Consider the following 22648-nt stretch of genomic DNA (forward strand, 5'->3'; position numbering starts at 1 on the left):
TGAATGGGTTTCTCTCATCTCCCCTTCCTGTTCAGGCTGGAGTTCCTCAAGGCAGTGTTCTGGGCCCTGTGCCTTTTCTTGTCTTCAACAATGATCTCTCTGACTTTCTTGAAAATCCGCTCTATCTCTTTGCTGATGACTCCACACTCTGCCGTTCCATTCCTCATATCTCAGATCGGCAGTCTGCAGCCTCCTCACTCTCTGCAGACCTGGACAATATCACAGACTGGTCAAACAAGTGGAACATGTCTTTCAATCCTGACAAATCTCACACTCTCACGATGTCTCTCCGAAAAGACCGACTGGACAACCCTCCCATCTACTTTCTGAACATTCCTCTCCAAGAAGTTCTGTCAATCAAGCTTTTGGGTCTCACTATCTGCCATGATCTTTCCTGGGAAAACCACATTTCCAAGCTGGCCTCCAAAGCCAGTCGCCGACTACGCATCCTCCGTCGTGCGAGGTCCTTCCTTGGCACACCTGAGCTCCTCACCACATACAAGGCTTTCATCCGCAGCTCAATGGAATACTGTTCTCCCCTCTGGGCTGGTGCTCCTGCCTCACACCTAGCTCCTCTTCACGCTGTCGAAACCAAAGCTTTCAGAATCATTGGAAACTCCCACGATGAAGCTAACTCCGAGGGCCTTTCACTCAATCACTGCAGGCAGGTATGTGGTCTTTCTGTCTTCTACCAACTCCTATCCGGCCTAGCTCCCCCAGCTCTCTCTGTGCTCTGTCCCTCAAATATTTCTACAGGTCGCACAAGATCTGCCAGTAACCCTCTTCTGGTGAAATTGCCAAAATCAAGACTCTCTGCTCACCTTCACTCGTTCATTCCTCTTTTCTCCCGCCTCTGGAACAAAGTCCCTCACTCTCTTCAATCCCACTCCTCCCTCCAGGTCTTTGAAACAGCTGTTCACCACCATGTCTTATCTTCCCCCTTCCAAAACCTTTATCTCTTCTACCCCTGTTAATTCACCCCAAATCCACTTTTTTTTTGAAATACCGACTTTTTTCTTTCCTGGAAGTTCCAGCAGTGTCGATGTGTAGTATACTTTCCCACCCCCCCCCCCACCCCCACCCGACCCCCCTTCCCATGCCTTCTCCCCCCAAGCACCCTCCCTCCCACAGATCTTCCGTTGTCCCTGTTCTCTGCTGTTGTACTTGTGTGCTTCCCTCTCTCTCCCCATCTTGTCTCCCGCTCCATATTTTGTATGTCTTGTGTGTCCGTTTTTTTTTCTTTTCTTGTGATTTTAGCTCTTACACGAGCCTCGATGTTGTATGCAAAAAAAAAAGAAGGATATATTAAGTTCTGAATCAAAAACAAAGGTTCTGTAATATTAACAGTGAAATAAAGAATTGTGGAGACCAAATACTTATGTCAATTTCAACTTATTTTTGGAGAAGAGTTATTTGAAAAAGGTGCAAGGGTGCCCAATATTGTTGGCCCCGACTGTACACACTGTACATACACATGGAGTGAAAAAAAATTTTTGATTTATTTTTTTCACCATGCAGGAGCTTTGTGTGCTGGCCATCTGACTTCGGGATTGGGCTTCCACCAAGGATTCCTCACTCTCATGCCTTCCTCGATATCAATGGAGACTTCACTGCAGGTCAATGCTGCCACTGCTTTCCTCCTCATTTGTGTTGACTTGCTTGCCCAGAGGCTTTCATGTTTTGTCCATGATTGGGGATAAACAATAGTGATGTCACTTGTATTTTACAGCCACTCTTGGACAAAACATAGTTGCTTCCACAGCAATCACCAGGAAAATAATTGAAGTAGTTTTTGTTGCTTCATAGGTGCATTTTGTCATTCACAGGGATAAAATGAAAAATTTGTTCATTTACCACATCTAGTTATCCTTCATTTAAAAAAAATGTGTTTTCTATTTCGCCTCTAAAATGCATTTCATTATGTTAAACACACGTATCCTATTTAGTCCAATGGCAGGGCTTTGCTTGAAAAAAAATGCATGGAATATTTTGTATTCACATCAATCCAAACAATATATATAACGACAATGATTTTCCATGATTGCAGAAAACAGACAGAATTCATATAATCTTGGACTTGAAATGGAAAACAGAATTTTACACTGAAAAAATATAGAATGTAATTAATTACAGAAAAAAAAGACTAGATTTTTGTTGAAAAAGTAATAAAACGCGGTCTACCAATTTCTGAAAAGCCCAGTCAAACTGGAATTTAATTTGAAAGTCACCCCCACTGTTTTTTTTTTTTTTTTTTTTTTTTTTTTTGTATACTGAATCGAGGCTCGTGAAAGAGCTGACATTTACTTCACAAACAAATCAACCAGACAAACAAAATATATAAAAAGAGGGAGTGGAAGACAAGAGAAGGGGAAGCACACAAACGCTTGAGAGCACACAGCATTTAAGAGCAGGGAGATGTGTGGGAGGGAGAGGGCTTGGGGGGAGGAGGTGTGGGAAGGGGGGGGGGGGGGTGGGAGAAGTATAAAACACAAGGACACCAAGGACTTCCAGGACAGAAGTTGGTATTTCAAAAAAGTGGAATTGGGGTGAAATTAGCGGGGATAGAAAAGATCAAGGTTTTGGATGGGGGAAGATAAGAGATGGTGGTGAACAGCTGTTTTAAAGACCTGGAGGGTGGAGTGGGATTGAAGAGAGTGAGGGAGTTTGTTCCAGAGGTGGGAGAAAAGAGGAATGAAGGAGTGAAGGTGAGCAGAGAGTCTTGATTTTGGCAGTTTAACCATAAGAGGGTTGCAGGCAGATCTTGTGCGACCTGTAGGAATATTTGTGGGACAGAGCCCAGAGAGCTGGGGGGGGGGGGGGGCAAGGCCAGAGAGGAGTCTGTAGAAGACGGAAAGACCACCAACCTGCCTGTGGTGAGTGAGTGAGAGGCCCTTGGAGTTAGCTTCATCGCGGGAGATTCCAATGATTCTGAAAGCTTTGGTTTCAACAGCATGAAGACGAGCTAGGTGTGAGGCAGGAGCACCAGCTCAGAGGGGAGAGCAGTATTCCATTGAGCTGCAGATGAAAGCCTTGTATGTGGTGAGGAGCTCAGGTGTGCCAAGGAAGGACTTCGCACGACGGAGGATGCCCAGTCGGCGACTGGCTTTGGAGGCCAGATTTGAAATGTGGTTTTCCCAGGAAAGATCATGGCAGATAGTGAGACCCAAAAGCTTGAGTGACAGAACTTCTTGGAGAGGATTATTCAGAAAGTGGATGGGAGGGTTGTCCAGTCGGTCTTTTCGGAGAGACATCGTAAGAGTGTGAGATTTGTCAGGATTGAAAGACATGTTCTACTTGTTTGCCCAGTCTGTGATTTTGTCCAGGTCTGCAGAGAGTGAGGAGGCTGCAGACTGCCGATCTGAGGGATGAAGAATGGAGCGACAGAGAGTAGAGTCATCAGCAAAGGGATGGAGAGGATTTTCAAGAGAGTCAGAGAGATCATTGATGAAGACCAGAAAAAGCACAGGGCCCAGAACACTGCCTTGGGGAACTCCAGCCTGAACAGGAAGAGGAGATGAGAGAAACCCATTCAGGGCCACACGTTGACTACGACTAGAGAGGAAGTCCGCCAGCCATGCGTGGAGATTTCCATGGATACCAAAAGAGGAGAGTTTGGTGAGCAGAGCGGGGTGCCAGACCATATCGAAGGCACGTGATATGTCAAGGGAGACAGCTCTAATTTCCTGTTTGGCATTGACGACCTCCATCCATTGTTGAGAAAGCAGAAGCAGCATGTCCAGAGTAGAGTGACCAGGTCTGAAACCAAATTGATGATCAGAGATCAAGCCATTGGAGAAGAGGAAAGATTTCATATCTGAAGCAATGATGGATTCCATGACTTTGCTGATAATTGGGAGAAGGCTGATTGGTCTGTAGTTGCTGGGATCTGTTTTTGCACCTTTTTTGTGCAAAGCGGTGATGTTGGCAGATTTCCAAGCAGATGGCAGATGACCTTGAGCAAAAGTGAGGGTGAAGAGAACAGAGAGAGGGAGTGAAAGAGCGGAAGAACAGGATTTTAGGACCCGTGGGCTGATGCCGTCAGGTCCAGTTGCAGAATCAGAGTCGAGGGTTGACAGAAACTTTTCCACCTTGTCAGGAGGAAAGGACAGAGTCCAGGAGCAGCTGGGTACGACTGGGTATGGTGGGTACAGAGAGGGATGGGTTTGGGACACAAGATTTAGAGGCAAACACAGAGTTGAGGCATTCAGCTTTTTCACGTGCGGAGTCAGCCGTGTGGCCGTTTATTTTTTTTATTTTTTTTGTATACAAGATCGAGGCTCGTGAAAGAGCGAACATTAATCACACAGAAAGACAAACGGACACATAAAACAAATAACATCGGGAGCGGTAGACAAGATGGGGAGAGAGGGGGAAGGACACAAACACAACATTTGAGAGCAGGGACCGAGAGACATGGAGACATCGAGAGATCTGTGGGAGGGAGAGGCCTTTGGGGGGGAGGCATGTGAAGGGGGGGGGGGGGGGGTGGGAGAGGTATAAACATATGGACACTGCCAGGATTTCCAGGAAAGAAGTTGGAATTTCAAACAAGGTGGATCTGGGGTGAATTAGTGGGGGTAGAAAAGATCAAGGTTTTGGATGGGGGAAGATAAGAGATGGTGGTGAACAGCTGTTTTAAAGACCTGGAGGGAGGAGAGGGATTGAAGGGAGTGTGGGAGTTTGTTCCAGAGGCGGGAGAAAAGAGGAATGAAAGAGTGAAGGTGAGCAGAGAGCCGAGATTTCGGCAGTTTAACCATCAGAGGGTTGCTGGCAGATCTTGTGCGACCTGTAGGAATATTTGAGGTGAGGGAGGGGATGGAGGGGGAACAAACACCAGAAACAGATTTGACCAGATGCCACCAGGATTTGGAAGAGGGAGACAGATAAGAGAGTTCTGTCCAGAGAACGGAGAGATATTGTTTCCTGGCTCTCCTGAGGGTGGGGACACACTTGTTTCGGGCTTTGTGAAAGGAAATGAGATTTCCTTCCGTTGGATTTGCTTTCCAGGAGACGAAAGCAAGTTGTATCTGGGCAATAGCCTCACCACAAGATTCCGTGTACCATGGACGGGAGGAAGCGTATGACAACTGAAGACGAGATGGGATAAATCTGTGCACGAGAGAGAGCAATTTACTTTGGAAGAATTCCCAGGATGAGTTGATGTCAGAGCCAGTAGAGATGGGAGACCAGTCCAGATGATTGATGGCTGCTTGAAGACCGTGCCAGTTGGCCTGAGTGAAATGCCAGACTCGTCGACGCTGAGGAGGCTCTCTGAGAATGGTCAGAGAGATGTCCACTTTAACAAGCACATGATCAGATGAGCCGATTGGAGCAGAAGAAGAGCAGCAGACATTTTCAGGGAAGTTAGTCATAACCAAGTCCAGAAGAGAAGATGCTCCGTTGACTGAGATCCAGGTTGGGAAATTGACGGATTGTGTCAGTCCCAGTGAGTCACAGAAGTCCTTTGCTGAAGAGATTGAAAATTAGGTGAAAATATTCCCTCAAAATGCGATGGCCAACAAAAACAAAATGTTTGTCATCACGTGCATGCGTGCACCTTTGGATAAACTATTCTTTACGGCAGAAAATCGTCGAAAAACAGACGAGATTGGCTGGCAAAGAGATTTATTAAAAACATAAAAAGAAAACTCTTATGAAAACCCCATGGTGGGAAATCTTTAAAAGTTTGTCAATGAAAATAAATTGACCAATCAAAGGTGACAGTCTTCAACCACCCATAATAATAGAAAACGTATCGAAACGTGCATGGTAAGCAATGGCAACCCCCTGACGTATTTATGTCAATGTACATACAGCCGTGTCTGTATAGTCTTTTGTAGATAAGCATACATGGACGTCGTAATGAAGATTAATTTAGTTGTGCCACATCCCACAGATTTTTATTTTATTTTTATATATCCACCTTTTTTCTCCACTTGCCATTTATAATTTTAATTTTATTTCAACATCCCCTGCGTTATTGTGCATTATTTATTTATTGTGCGTTATATTTTTCACACAGCATCATTGCCTTTCTCTGCCTTTTGGCAGAATTAATTTTGTCCATAGTTTTAGGTTTGGGTGCCATTATTAAGTATTAACAGTGCGCGAGAAACATCAAAAGGCTTGGAGTATGAGATAATCAAACACAAGCGGACAATGACTACTCAGCTCAAAAACCGTGATTGGTCAAAATGAAGTCGTGTGATGACACAATCGGTTGCCGGCTATTGGTCAAAACCCACACTATTAAAAACCCGCGATATTTGAGGGTTTACTGTATATACAATGAGTAGATAAGTAAAAATGACAGCAACAAAGAGGAGAGAGATTAAGAGAAAGCAAGTAGACTGCAAATAGCTAAGATTTTAAAAGTGGTTGAACAACTGTGACTGGTGAAGCAGTGTGGTTTGGGATTTGAAAATCAGAAGACGTTCGGCTTGATTGTCATTTTTGTGCCTTTGGTCCAGTAGCATGTTCAAATTTAAGCTTTCATTCCTTGAATTGCACATACAGTTGACAAACTTAAATTGTTGAGACACTTCCTGATTTAAAACTGTGGGTGTGGGACCCCCTGCAAGTTTCTCTGAATGGTGAGACTCCATTGGGTGGTGTTGGTTTGTTTGCAGCCTGTGGCTGCTTGGCTGCATCATTTTCTGGGTGCGTGGCCGTGCCGCTGATGCAATGCCCCCGATTACTCGTAAGCTGGTACTCATTTTGCCGACCTCGGAAGGATGGCAGGCTGAGTCAACCCACCTGGAGTTATTTCAACGGCACAACAGGGGCTTGAATTCAGGACTCTAAAATCTCAAGCCAGCCACCTTAACAGTTAAGCCAACATCAGGCTTACTCCATCGGGTGATTGGATCACACTGGAAATTCCATTAAATGAAAGTAAATTTTGCAAATGGGATTTGGATGGGGATCTGTGTAATTTGTTGATCTGTGTGTAAATGGGATTTGGATGGTGATTTGTAATCATTTATCAGAACATAATCATTTGTTTCATGTCTCATAGATCTACTGCTCACACTACGTGATAAATATGAAGTTTGGCAGAACCAGGTAAGGTTTTAGTAGCAATTGTCACAATTAACTGTGTCATACCCTTTGTTTGGCCCCGGTGTATACCCCGGTTTAGAATAGGTACACCGTATCCCTGCGTGTGTCGTAAGAGGCGACTAAAAGGGTTGGCGTCAGGAAGGGCATCCGGCCATAAAAACATTGCCTCAAAAAAGAGAACCATGACAATTACAACTAGATATGGGCAGGGTACAGCCCGAAGTACCCCGTGGGGGACCCCACTCCCTCTCGTCAAAACTCAAGGTGGGGAACCCGATCGAAGCAAGGGTGGAAATCACTCCATTTATGACGACGAAAAGTCTGATGCCCGACGTGGAGATCGGTTTCTGAGGTTTGGGACATGGAATTTAGGGACAATGACAGGGAGATCAGGAGAAGTGGTGGAAGTATTGGTCAGAAGAAGAGTGGACATATGTTGTGTGCAGGAGACAAGATGGAAGGGAAGTGGTGTGAGAATGGTGAAGGGTAGGCAGGGACAGAAATACAAGTTTGTGTGGCAAGGGTGCCCAGAAGGCGTGAATGGTGTTGGTGTCCTGTTTTCTGAGGAGTTTGTCGACAGTGTGGTGAGTGTGACGAGAGTGAGTGATAGGTTGATGATGGTGAAAATGATGATTGGAAAGCTCTTGGTGAACGTCATCTCGGGATATGCTCCGCAGGTTGGTCGGAGCGATGAAGAGAAGGACAAGTTCTGGTGTGCAATAGAGAAGCTGATGGAAAGCGTGAAAGATAAGGAAGTTGTTGTGGTAGGAGGAGACCTAAATGGACACGTGGGAAGGAGTATGGACGGTTTTGATGGAGTTCATGGGGGTTACGGATATGGTGTGAGAAATGGAGAAGGTGAAAGGATTTTGGAGTTTGCTGATGGAGCTGATTTGTTGATTTGTAATACTCAGTTCCAGAAAGAGGATAATAAGCTTGTTACATACACGTCAGGTGGGTCGACAACAACCGTTGACTACCTGATGGTGCGTAGGCGAGATAGGGGGCACCTCCGGGACACGAAGGTGATCCCGGGGGAGGAGGCTGTTTCACAGCACCACTTGGTTGTCTGCGACATAAGGTTGAAAGGTGCGAAGAGAGCTCGGCGGGTGAAGTACCAACCGAGAATGAAGGTGTGGAGGTTGAAAGAGGTGACAGTGAGGGAGGCATTAAAAGAGAGGCTGAGTATGGTAGAGGATGATGTGGTTGAGCTTGAAAGTGGTTGGATGTCAATGAAAGATAGTCTGTTGGGAGCCGTTGGTGAGATATGTGGATGGACAAAAGGACCACCGAGGCACTCGGAAACATGGTGGTGGGATGATGAAGTTGGAAAGAAGACTGACGAGAAGAGGAAGAAGTTCAAGGAGTGGCAGAAGGTGAAGGGTACGGGGGCAGAAAAGGAAGAGCATGAAAGTTATAAGGCAGCCAAGAAGGCTGCAAAGAAAGAGGTAGCAAAGGCGCAGGAGGCATGTAGGAAAATGTTCGGAGAACGCTTGGATTTGGAAGAGGGTCAGAGAGCGGTATTCAGGATTGCAAAGCAGATAGCGAAAGAGAGGTGTGATGTGATGGGGGTGAGTTGCTTGAAGGATGAAGTGGGACAAATCGTTGTGGACCCAGATGGAATTAAAGGAAGATGGAAGAGATATATGGAAATACTGTTGAATGCAGAGAATGAATGGGATGGCAACATAGAGAGTAACCCAGTTTTAGGACCAGCAGAAAAGATAACCGAGAAGGAAGTTGAGGAAGCGATTAAAGCAATGAAGAGTAGAAAAGCGGGAGGGCCGACGGGTGTTGTGGGAGATATGTTGAAGGCAGCGGGAAATTGTGGTGTGAAGAGAATGACAGAGATCTGCAATCTGGTGGTGAAAGAAGGCCGCATTCCAGTGGTTTGGGAACTGAGTACCCTCGTCCCTCTATACAATGGGAAAGGTGACCCTCTGGACTGTGGCTCGTATCGAGCGATAAAGTTATTGGAGCATGGAATGAAGGTATTGGAAAGGGTGTTGGAGAGGAGGATAAGGAAGAAAGTGAAGATTGATGAAATGCAGTTTGGATTTATGCCAGGAAGAGGAACGACAGCTGCGCTTTTTATTGTGAGGCAGTTGCAGGAGAAGTACATGGAGAAGAGGAAGAAGTTGTTTCTTGGGTTTGTTGATCTGGAGAAAGCATTCGATAGGGTTCCACGTGAAGTAGTGACATGGGCATTGAGGAAGTTAGGAGTGGAGGAATGGTTGATCAGAGTAGTGATGGCAATGTACAAAAGAGCGTGCACAGCTGTAAGGACGAAGGACGGGAACAGTGGTGAGTTTGAGGTGAAGGTGGGAGCGCATCAGGGGTCGGTACTAAGTCCACTACTATTTGTAGCTGTGATGGAGGTGCTGGCTTGGAACGTAAAGGAAGGTTTAGCGTGGGAGTTGTTGTACGCAGATGATCTGGTGTTGATTGCAGAAAGTATGGATGGACTGAAGGAGAAGATGAACAAGTGGAAGGAATGTATGGAGACGAAAGGTCTGAAGGTGAATATCGGAAAAACAAAGGTGATGGCAAGTGGTAAAGCATGTGGTGAGGTGGAAAGAACTGGGAAGTGGCCATGTGCTTTGTGCAGGAAGGGTGTCGGAGTGAACTCAATTCAATGTACAATGTGCGCTGAGTGGGTTCATCAAAAATGTAGTGGTTTGAGAGGGTCATTAACCAGTGTGGCAGCTACATTCAAGTGTAAGGTGTGCACAGAGGGAGCTGCAGATGGAGGAAATGTTGAGTTGGATCTTGGAGACGGCATGAAGCTGGAAGGTGTGAAAACATTTTGTTACCTAGGAGACATGCTGAATGGAGATGGTGGATCAGACTTGGCAACGGTTGCTCGAGTGAGATGTGCATGGAAGAAGTTTCCGGAACTGAGTGGCGTGCTGACGAGGAGGCGAGTGTCGTTGAAGCTGAAGGGAAAGGTGTATGCTGCATGTGTGAGAAGTGTTATGATTTATGGGAGCGAGACATGGGTAATGAACGTAGAGCAGCAACGAAGGCTGGAAAGGGTGGAAATGCGAATGGTTCGGTGGATGTGTGGAGTACCGTTGAGAGAGAGGAAGACAAATGATGAATTGCGAAAGATGATGGGAATAGAGCCTGTGATGGATGCTGTGAAGAGAAACAGTTTGAGATGGTTTCGTCATGTGTTGAGGAAGGATGAAAGTGACTGGTTGAGAAGAGTGAAGGAAATGAATGTGGAAGGAAGTAGAGGACGGGGAAGACCGAGAAAGACTTGGCTGAAGATGGTCGAAGAAGAAATGCGGGCAAGGGGGTTAACAAGGGGAGATGCAGAAAATAGGGCAAAATGGAGAAGATTGTCATGGGGACCACAGGGCTAACCCCTGCTCTTGCAGGGAAAATGGCCTTTAAAATGCCTGTTGTTGTTGTTGTATACCGTTTGTTTGGGCAGGATGTGCCAAAGGCTCGTCGCTACTGACTGTCTCCGTTTATTCTCCCATGAAGATGTTAACTTAAAAAAATACTTCCGGTGATTTGTTTTATTTTTTTTTAGCTTGTGTGGGTGTGATGTGCCAGCCTGTCGATTTGTGTCGACTCCAATAAACGAACCCGCGATGTTTATATGCGATTATAAATATGTTTCCCTGTGTGAGGCATTACAGGTTCCTGTTATAATGCTGACTTTGTTATAATGAATTGTGTGCCTTTTCTGCACCATTTTTGAGGTACTTTATTTACTTTTGGATTCACGTAAAATCCTGATGTTGCATTTTGATGTTCTGTGATGGTTTGAAAAGCTAAACCTGGCAACTTTTCATCATTGAAGGATAATATTTTTAACAAATTATTTTATTATCCACCAAGATGATGTACGTCGGTCGCCTTCCTTTGGTTATGCAGCGATAATATAGGATTAAAAAAAAACTGTCCATCAAATGTGCAAAGGTTGTTCAGAATGTCATCAACATCTCGACAATAGTGGGAATGTAATTTTTTTTTCCCAATCAAATTAAAACTTGTATACTTTAATCAAACGAAGTGAAGCTGTAAGTAATGTTCAGAACAATGGATAAAATCAATAGGATGTTGATTGAGGTATGCGAGCTATTGTGGGAAACAAGGCAAGGCTGACGTTTTGGGTGTTATCCCTTCATTGGAGCAAAAGAGGGTTAACGCCTGAAATATCAGCTTCTCCTTGCTTCCCATGGAGGATAACATACTTCAACTAGAACGGCACTCGATAGAGTGCATACCTCCGCCAGGCTGAACAGTTTGTTTTGTATCCCAATAATAGGCCGTATCTGGATTCGGACCTGAATCAAAATCTAATCGGCTTGTTCTCGTCACCTAACAAACTCATCCCCCTAGTTTAGTCATAAGACATCCTTAACTTTTTAAGACATCCATAACTTTTTATCATGTTGTATATTGCTTTTCACCCAATCTCTCAATGGTAAAGAATCACTTAAAAATTGAATAATTCTCGTATCCGAATCCGTATTCAGATCTTCACCAAAATGGAATCAATTCGTCCTAGTCACAAACCCAATAGATCCACCAAGTTTCGTCCAAATCCGTCCATAACTTTTTGAGATATCGTACTATGTATCCGTTTTATCCCCACCACTCAATTGTCATATTGTCATTAGTTCTTGTCATACACACAACCTGCCCACCAGGTTTCGTCCAAATCTGTCCACAACTTTTTGAGATATCCTGCTATATATCGTTTTTGGCCCTATCTCCCAATGGTGAAGAATCACTTGAAAAATTATACTATCTGGATCCGAATCCAGATCTTCACCAAAATCTAATCATTTCGTCGATGTCACATACACTACCTCTCTGCCAAATTGCGTCCGAATCTGTCCACAACCTTTTGAGATATCTCGCTAACAGACAGACACATAAACAAACAAGAAGACATCATGCGGAGCACGATACTTGCAAAATCCGCACCTCCCCCCAAAAGTTTTCCATTGATACAGCAAATGGTCCATTTCATCAAGATTAAAATTGACAATCTTGATCAAAGCTCGGGTCAACAGGAAGAAAAGTAACGATTTTTCAGATGAAAAATGATAATTTTGGAAGGTTGACCTTGAGTTGACATTTGCCCTTTTGACATGAAAAATAGTTTGTTTCCCTATTTCGTGACTCAATGTGCAAATGCTGTTCAATTTTCAATTCAATCGGATGAAAATTTAGGATTTTAAAAACTTTGCCTATGTTGACCTTTTGGCCTATGTTGACCTCAAAAATATCTGGTGGTTGAATTCAGTGACCAGATATGCAAGTCATCTTCAAATTTCAAGTCAATTGGCTGAAAATGGAGGATTTTAGAAATTCGGCCTATGTTGACCTTTTGGCCTATGTTGACCTCAAAAATACTTGGTGGTTGAATTCAGTGACCAGATATGCAAGTCCTCTTCAAATTTCAAGTCAATCGGATGAAAATTCTGGATTTTAGAAATTCGGCAAAGTTGATGACCTTTGGCCTATGTTGACCTTTTGACCCCATAAGCAATAGGCTTCTTACTTATGACCAACTCCACCATTTGGTGAAGTTTCGTGACGATCGGTTTAGAATTGTGACCTGTAGGCCGGTGACAAACAATCAATCAAACAGACAGACAGACAGACGGACGGAACCGCAAACGCAACCGACCTATATACTTGAAAAATCTTCGATTTTGCAAGTAACAAGAAGACGTCATGCAGAGCACGATACTTGCAAAATTCACCTCCCCCCGCCCCCAAAAAAGGTTGCCATGGATACATCAAATTGTCAATTTCATTAAGATTAAAATTGACGATCTTGATCAAAGCTCGAGTCAATAGGATTAAAATTGGTGATTTTTCGGATTAAAGTTGATGATTTTAGAAGCTTGACCTTGAAATGACCTTTGACGTTTTGAACTCAAATAGTTCGTTTACCTCCTTTAGTGACTCAATGTGCAATGCTGTTCAATTTTCAAGTCCATCTGATGAAAAATGGCGATTTTAGAAATTTGACCTCCAGATGACTTTTGACCTCAAAATCAATAGGGTTCTCAATTGTGACGACCTCTACTGCTTGGTGAAGTTTCGTGAAGATCGGTAGAAAATTGTGACCTGTAGGCGACTGACATACAGACAGACAAACAAACAGCCAAACAGCCAGCCAGACAGACAGAATAATGCATAAGACCAACCAATATACTTGAAAAATCTTTGATTTTGCAAGTAACAAACAGACAGACAAAATAATGAACAAGTACAGATAAGATACATTCAAAGTACACCGCCCCCATGCCAAATAATTAAATATCCTACAGCGCGGCATTGCCGGGGCGCCTCGGGCGCCCGGCAATACCGCAGTGCACCTCATCGAGATTGCATTGGCAGGGAGAGGTGTACAATAATTGATTGATTAATTGCATAATTAAAATCAATGAAAGATTATCATAAAATATTTTATTAATCAATTGGCTAATAACATAACTAAACCACGAGTGCTTCATCCAAAGATGTATCTTTTAGAAATTTAATTAAACAAGTCGTTAATAAAAAATTAAATAATTAATTGATTAATCAATAAATAATTAATCGATTAAATGATTAATCAATAAATCAAAAATATCCTTTATGGCCACATCACCTGGTCACTGTCATGTCCAAATATTAGCTTCCTAGCTCAAAAGGTGCCTGAGATATTGCCCAGATGAGAAACAACAACAACAACAACAACATGCATTTTAAAGGCCATTTTCCCTGCTAGAGCGGGGGTTAGCCTTGCGGTCCCCATGACAATCTTCTCCATTTTGCCCTATTTTCTGCATCTCTCCTTGTTAACCCCCTTGCCCGCATTTCTTCTTCCACCATCCTTAGCCAAGTCTTTCTCGGTCTTCCCCGTCCTCTACTTCCTTCTACATTCATTTCCATCACTCTTCTCAACCAGTCACTTTCATCCTTCCTCAACACATGACCAAACCATCTGAACCTGTTCCTCTTCACAGCATCAATCACAGGCTCTATTCCCATCATCTTTTGCAATTCATCATTTGTCTTCCTCTCTCTCAACGATACTCCGCACATCCACCGAACCATTCCCATTTCCACCCTTTCCAGCCTTCGTTGCTGCTCTACATTCATGACCCATGTCTCGCTCCCATAAATCATAACACTTCTCACACATGCAGCATACACCTTTCCCTTCAGCTTCAACGACACTCCCCTCCTCATCAGCACGCCACTCAGTTCCCGAAACTTCTTCCATGCACATCTCACTCCAGCAATCGTTGCTGTGTCTGATCCACCTTCTCCATTCAGCATGTCTCCGAGGAAGCAAAATCTTTTCACACCTTTCAGCTTCACGTCGTCTCCAAGATCCAACTCAACATTTCCTCCATCTGCAGCTCCCTCTGTGCACACCTTACATTTGAATGTAGCTGCCACACTGTTAATGACCCTCTCAGACCACTACATTTTTGATGAACCCACTCAGCGCACATTGTACACTGAATGGAGTTCACTCCGACACCCTTCCTACACACAGCACAGGGCCACTTTCCAGTTCTTTCCACCTCACCACATGCTTTACCACTTGCCATCACCTTCGTCTTTCCGATATTCACCTTCAGACCTTTTGTCTCCATACATTCCTTCCACGTGTTCATCTTTTCCTTCAGTCCATCCATACTTTCCACAATCAACACCAGATCAGCTGCATACAACAACTCCCATGGTAAACCCTCCTTTACGTTCTGAGCCAGCACCTCCATCACAGCTACAAATAGTAGTGGACTTAGTACCGACCCCTGATGCACTCCCACCTTCACCTCAAACTCACCACTGTTCCCATCCTTCGTCCTTACAGCTGTGCGTGCTCTTTTGTACATTGCCATCACTACTCTGATCAACCATTCCTCCACTCCTAACTTCCTCAATGCCCATGTCAATACTTTGCGTGGAACCCGATCGAATGCTTTCTCCAGATCAACAAACCCAAGAAACAACTTCTTCCTCTTCTCCATGTACTTCTCCTGCAACTGCCTCACAATGAAAAGCGCGTCTGTCGTTCCTCTTCCTGGCATGAATCCAAACTGCATTTCGTCGATCTTCACTTTCTTCCTTATCCTCCTCTCCAACACCCTTTCCAATACCTTCATTCCATGCTCCAATAACTTTATCGCTCGGTACGAGCCACACTCCAGAGGGTCACCTTTCCCCTTGTATAGAGGGACGAGGGTACTCAGTTCCCAAACCACTGGAATGCGGCCTTCTTTCACCACCAGATTACAGATCTCTGTCATTCTTTTCACACCCCAACTTCCTGCTGCCTTCAACATATCTCCCACAACTCCCGTCGGCCCTCCCGCTTTTCTACCCTACTTTGCTTTTATCGCTTCCTCAACTTCCTTCTCAGTTATCTTCTCTGCCGGTCCTAAAACTGGGTTACTCTCTATGTTGCCATCCCATTCATTCTCTGTATTCAACAGCATTTCCATATATCTTTTCCATCTTCCTTTAATTCCATCTGGGTCGACAACGATTTGTCCCACTTCATCCTTCAAGCAACTCACCCCCATCACATCACACCTCTCTTTCGCTATCTGCTTTGCAATCCTGAATACTGCTTTCTGACCCTCTTCCGAATCCAAGCGTTCTCCGAACATTTTCCTACATGCCTCCTGCGCCTTTGCTACCTCTTTCTTTGCAGCCTTCCTGGCTGCCTTATAACTTTCATGCTCTGCTGTTTCTGCTCCCGTACCCTTCACCTTCTGCCACTCCTTGAACTTCTTCCTCTTCTCGTCAATCCTCTTTCCAACTTCATCATCCCACCACCATGTTTCCGAGTGCCTCGGTTGTCCTTTTGTCCATCCACATACCTCACCAACGGCTCCCAACAGACTAGCTTTCATTGACATCCAACCACTTTCAAGCTCAACCACATCATCCTCGACCCTACTCAGCCTCTCTTTTAATGCCTCCCTTATTGTCACCTCTTTCAACCTCCACACCTTCATTCTCGGTTGGTACTTCACGTGCCGAGCTCTCCTCGCACCTTTTACCCTTACGTCGCAGACAACCAAGTGGTGCTGTGAAACAGCCTCCTCCCCCGGGATCACCTTTGTGTCCCGGAGGTGCCCCCTATCTCGCCTACGCACCATCAGGTAGTCAACGGTTGTCGTCGACCCACCTGACGTGTATGTAACAAGCTTATTATCCTCTTTCTGGAACTGAGTATTACAAATCAACAAATCAGCTCCATCAGCAAACTCCAAAATCCTTTCACCTTCTCCATTTCTCACACCATATCCGTAACCCCCATGAACTCCGTCAAAACCATCCATACTCCTTCCCACATGTCCATTTAGGTCTCCTCCTACCACAACAACTTCCTCATCTTTCACGTTTTCCATCAGCTTCTCTATCGCACACCAGAACATGTCCTTCTCTTCATCGCTCCGACCAACCTGCGGAGCATATCCCGAGATGATGTTCACCAAGAGCTTTCCAATCATCATTTTCATCATCATCAACCTATCACTCACTCTAGTCACACTCACCACACTGTCTACAAACTCCTCAGAAAACAGGACACCAACACCATTCACACCCTCCAGGCACCCTTGCCACACAAACTTGTATTTCTGTCCCTGCCTACCCTTCACCATTCTCACACCACTTCCCTTCCATCTCGTCTCTTGCACACAACATATGTCCACTCTTCTTCTGACCAATACTTCCACCACTTCTCCTGATCTCCCTGTCATTGTCCCTACATTCCATGTCCCAAACCTCAGAAACCGATCTCCACTTCGGGCTGTACCCTGCCCACATGTAGTTGTAATTGTCATGGTTCTCTTTTTGAGGCAATGTTTTTAGGGCCGGATGCCCTTCCTGACGCCAACCCTCTTAGTCGCCTCTTACGACACGCAGGGATACGGCGTACCTATTCTAATCCAGGGTACACACTGGGAAACGTTTAAAACATGGAAATTCTGGGGGGTGGGAGGGGGGGGGGGGGTGGCGTCAGCATCACGGCTGCGGTTTAAACATATTTAAATTAATATTTAAACAAAACCATGAAAAACAATCTGGGAAAAGTCTCTAAGTGAGAACGTGGATTTGAGAAAGCAGGAGCAGAGGTGAAAGAAAAACGGGATATAGGGGGCGGGGCACAAGTCGAGACATGGAGGCCGCACGAGACACCAGGCCGCACGAGGCACACGAGGCACACGAGGCGCGAACAAAGAAACGACTAATTACACATAAATTTGCAACAACTAAAAAACCAAAACCAAATAGAAACACACAATAACACATACACAACAAAATACCCAGCGGAAATTTGACAAAGAAACGAACGGGAAAGCACTCAAACTTTGATGCCGTGGAGAGATCGAAGCAAGCCCAGATGAGAAAGAAAATAAATAAATGATTAATAATGAAAATAAATAAATAATAATCATAAAAAAATTAAATAGTTAATCAATTGGCTCATAGAATACATAAACCACCACCATTTCATCCGAATCTGTAACTTAAAAAAATTAATTAATTAAGTCATTCATCGAATAATTAAATAATTAATCGATTAATTAATTAATCAACAAATAAAAAATACTTTTTACAGCCAAATGACTTGGTCATTGTCATGTCCAAATATCAGCTTCCCAGCTCAAAAGGTGCCTGAGATATTGCCCAGAGGAGAAATAAAATAAATAAATAATTAATAATGAAAATAAATAAATAATGATCATAAAAAAATGAAATAATTAATCAATTCGCTAATAGAACACATAAACCACCACCATTTCATCAGAATCTGTAACTTTAATAATTAGGAAATAATATCTCTGTTCTCAAGACCGAACTCTCTTATCTGTCTCCCTCTTCCAAATCCTGGTGGCATCTGGACAAATCTGTTTCTGGTGTTTGTTCCCCCTCAATCCCCTCCCCTACCTCAAACGGCTACACAGCTGACTCCACACGTGAAAAAGCTGAATGCCTCAACTCTGTGTTTGCCTCGAAATCTTGTGTCCCAAACCCATCCCTCTCTGTACCCACCATACCCAGTCGTACCCAGCTGCTCCTGGACTCTGGGTCCTTTCCTCCTGACAAGATGGAAAAGTTTCTGTCAACCCTCGACTCTGATTCTGCAACTGGACCTGACGGCATCAGCCCATGGGTCCTAAAATCCTGTTCTTCCGCTCTTTCACTCCCTCTCTCTGTTCTCTTCACCCTCTCTTTTGCTCAAGGTCATCTGACATCTGCTTGGAAATCAGCCAACATCACCGCTTTACACAAAAAAGGTGCAAAAACAGATCCTAGCAACTACAGACCAATCAGCCTTCTCCCAATTATCAGCAAAGTCATGGAATCTATCATTTCTTCGGATATGAAATCTTTCCTCTTCTCCAATGGCTTGATCTCTGATCATCAATTTGGTTTCAGACCAGGTCACGCTACTCTGGACATGCTGCTTCTGCTGTCTCAACAATGGATGGAGGTCCTCAATGCCAAACAGGAAATTAGAGCTGTCTGCGATTAATCGATTAACTGCTCACCAAACTCTCCTCCTTTGGTATCCATGGAAATCTCCACGCATGGCTGGCGGACTTCCTCTAGTCGTAGTCAACGTGTGGCCCTGAATGGGTTTCTCTCATCTCCTCCTGTTCAGGCTGGAGTTCCCCAAGGCAGTGTTCTGGGCCCTGTGCTTTATCTGGTCTTCATCAATGATCTCTCCGACTCTCTTGAAAATCCTCTCTATCTCTTTGCTGATGACTCTACTCTCTGCCGCTCCATTCCTCATCCCTCAGATCGGCAGTCTGCAGCCTCCTCACTCTCTGCAGACCTGGACAAAATCACAGATTGGGCAAACAAGTGGAACATGTCTTTCAATCCTGACAAATCTCACACTCTTACGATGTCTCTCCGAAAAGACCGACTGGACAACCTTCCCATCCACTTTCTGAATAATCCTCTCCATGAAGTTCTGTCACTCAAGCTTTTGGGTCTCACTATCTGCCATGATCTTTCCTGGGAAAACCACATTTCAAATCTGGCCTCCAAAGCCAGTCGCCGACTGGGCATCCTCCGTCGTGCGAAGTCCTTCCTTGGCACACCTGAGCTCCTCACCACATACAAGGTTTTCATCCGCAGCTCAATGGAATACTGCTCTCCCCTCTGGGCTGGTGCTCCTCCCTCACACCTAGCTCGTCTTCACGCTGCTGAAACCAAAGCGTTCAGAATCATTGGAATCTCCCGTGATGAAGCTACCTCCGAGGGCCTTTCACTTACTCACCGCAGGCAAGTTGGTGGTCTTTCTGTCTTCTACCGACTCCTCTCCGGCCTTGCTCCTCCAGCTCTCTCTGGGCTCTGTCCCCCAAATAATCCTACAGGTCGCACAAGATCTGCCTGCAACCCTCTTATGGTTAAACTGCCAAAATCAAGACTCTCTGCTCACCTTCACTCCTTCATTCCTCTTTTCTCCCGCCTCTGGAACAAACTCCCTCACTCTCTTCAATCCCACTCCACCCTCCAGGTCTTTAAAACAGCTGTTCACCACCATCTCTTATCTTCCCCCATCCAAAACCTTGATCTTTTCTACCCCTGCTAATTTCACCCCAAATCCACTTTTTTGAAATACCAACTTCTTTCCTGGAAGTCCTTGGTGTCCTTGTGTTTATACTTCTCCCACCCCCCCCCCCCACCCCCTTCCCACGCCGCCTCTCCCCAAGCCCTCTCCCTCCCACACATTGCCGATGTCCCTGCTCTCAAATGTTGTGTTTATTGGCTTCCCCTTCTCTCCCCATCTTGTCTACCACTCCCCTTTTTATATACTTTGTTTGTTTATCTGTTTGATTTGTTTGTGTGATAAATGTTAGCTCTTTCACGAGCCTCGATTATGTATACAAAAGAAAAAAAAAAAAAAAAAAAAAATATTTTTTTCCTGTCATTAATCGAATAATTAAATAATTAATCGCTTAATTGATTAATTGATAAATCAATAAATAAAAAATAGCGTTTGCAGCCAAATCACTAGGTCATTGGCATGCCCAAATATCAGCTTCAGAACTCAAAAGGTGCCTGAGATAATGGCCAGAAGAGAAGGGAAATGTATAAGTACTTAATTAATCGCTAATAATTAAATAACTCATCAATTAATTGATTAATCAAAATTTTTTTTTTTACCGTTTTTGACAAAGTACTTTCAGCTTCCTAGCTCAAAGGATGGCTGAGATATCGCCCTGACAACCAAGAAAACAAGAAAGAAAGAAAGAAAACAAGTACAGATACATTCAAAGTACACCGCCCACATGCGCATGAGGCACCCGGCAATACCGCAGTGCAGCTCATAGAGACTGCATTGGGAGGGAGAGGTGTACAATAATTGATTGATTAATTGTATAATTAAAATCAATAAAAGATTATCACAAAATATTTCTTAATCAATTGGCTAATAGCATAACTAAACCACTAGTGCTTCATCCGAAGATGTATCTTTTAGAAATTTAATTAAATAAGTCATTCATAAAAAAGTAAATAATTAATTGATTAATCAATAAATAATTAATCGATTAAATGATTAATCAATACATCAAAAATATCCTTGAAAATATCCTTGAGCCACATCACTTGGTCACTATGTCCAAATATTAGCTTCTTAGCCAAATGAGAAAGAAAATAAATAAATGATTAAAAAAAAAAACCACCTTTAGAGGCCATTTTTCCCCGCAAGCGGGGGTTGGCCTTTTTCGGGAACTGTGGTTGTTGTTGTTTTTCGGTCCCCTTTTTGAAGCAATGTTTTACGGCCGGATGCCCTTCCTGACGCCAACCCTTTTTGCCGCCTTTAACGACAAGCAGGGAATTACCAGTGAACTGGTACTCAATTTGCCGACCTCGGAAGGATGACAGGCTGAGTCAACCCCCCTGGCGTTAATTCAGCGATTGACCGGGATTCGAACCCAGGATCCTAGGATCCTAAGCCGGCACCCTAGCCGCTAGCCCAACACCAGGATTAATAATGAAAATATATAAATAATAATCATTAAAAGATTAAATTATTAATCAATTCGGTCAAAGAACACATAAACCATCACCATTTCACCAGAATCTGTAACTTAAAAAAAAAAAAATTTTTTTTAGCCATTAATCGAATAATTAAATAATTAATCGATTAATTGATTAATTAATAAATCAAAAATAGCCTTTGCAGCCAAATCACCGGGTCATCGGCATGTCCAAATATCAGCTTCCTAACTCAAAAGGTGCCTGAGTTAATGGTCAGAAGAGAAAGGAAATTTAATTAATTAAATAAGTACTTAATTAATCGCTAATAATTAAATAACTCCTCAATTAATTGATTAATCAAAAAAGTTGGGAGAAGTTGGGAGAAGGCACCCTTCAAATCTGGGAGAACTGGAGCAGTTTGCACAAGAAGAGTGGGCCAAACTGCCAGTAGAGAGGTGTAGGAAGCTCATTCATGGCTACAGGAAGTGCTTGACTGCAGTTATTTTGTCCAAAGGATGTGCTACCAAATATTAAGTCGAGGGTGTCAATGATTTTGTCAATGCCGTTTCTTTTTATTTTCTGATTTAAAAAGATATATTCAGTTATGAATCAAAAACAAAGATTCTGTTATATTAACAGTGAAATAAAGAATTGTGGAGACCAAATACTTTTGTCAATTTCAACTTATTTTTGGAGAACATTGTGAGCTATTTGAAAAATGTTCACGGGTGCCAATATTTTTGGCCATGACTATGTTCCATTACCATACTAATTATGGGGTATTAAGGCTAACCGGTCTGCCGTTTAGAGGGTCTGACTTGTTCTTCTTTAGTTGGGTTGGGGGGTTAGAGGGGGGGGGGGGGGGGGGGCTGGGGGGAGGTGAGTGGGGTGGAGCAGGTGAGGCTTTGCCCAAGTAAGACCTTAGCTTAGCTGATAGTGAGACCCAAAAGATTGAGTGACTGAACCTCTTCAATAGGATTGTTAAGAAAGTATATGGGAGGGTTTTGCCATACTTGAAACAAGTACTTGAACATACGTTTTGCCAAACATACTTGAAAGTATATGGGTTTTGCCATACTTACTTGAAAGACCTGCAGCAGAGTAGTGAAAGATAAGCAGCCAGCTCAGATGCTCAGGCTTTGCGGATGAGTTCATTGATGCCATCAGAACCAGTTGAAAACACTGGTCAACAAAATTTTAATAGTTTTATGGTTCTAGTATATTTTGAGGTGATTCTAAACAACATGAACCTGTAGATTTCGATTATGATATCCAATTTTCACTAGCACATCCAGTTTTTGAGAACCAGTATACCATAGGAATGTCAGCCACAGCCAAAATTCGTCTTGTACTCACTAATCAGGACTTGTAACTAGACTATCTGAGCTCGAAAGCATTGCTTGGGATAGCTTTGTGGCTATTGCTAACAATTACCTTGGAAATTTTCGAGCACCAAATTATGAAGAGGTTGTGGACAAGATGTTGAAGAGTTACCAGGCGCTCGGTGCTCGAATGTCACTCAAGATACATTTCTTCCATTCTCAACTGGACTTATTTCTACAAAATCTTGGCGATGTCAGTGATGAACATGGAGAAA

General features: G+C 43.7%; 1 protein-coding gene across 2 annotated transcripts in view; it reads left to right on the top strand.

The window, feature by feature from the left end:
- ITFG1 (integrin alpha FG-GAP repeat containing 1) overlaps window positions 1-22648 on the top strand; it is a 220484-nt gene that overhangs the window by 72740 nt on the left and 125096 nt on the right. For both annotated transcript variants that reach the window (XM_068128708.2, XM_068128709.2), the window contains exons 6-7: window positions 1519-1616; window positions 7019-7065. In XM_068128708.2, the coding sequence (XP_067984809.2) occupies window positions 1519-1616; window positions 7019-7065 (145 nt within the window). The remainder of the gene's footprint in view (window positions 1-1518; window positions 1617-7018; window positions 7066-22648) is intronic.

Source organism: Myxine glutinosa, chromosome 9 (genome assembly GCF_964187855.1).
Source record: "Myxine glutinosa chromosome 9, kmMyxGlut1.1, whole genome shotgun sequence".
In the NCBI taxonomy this organism is placed as follows: Eukaryota; Metazoa; Chordata; class Myxini; order Myxiniformes; family Myxinidae; genus Myxine; species Myxine glutinosa.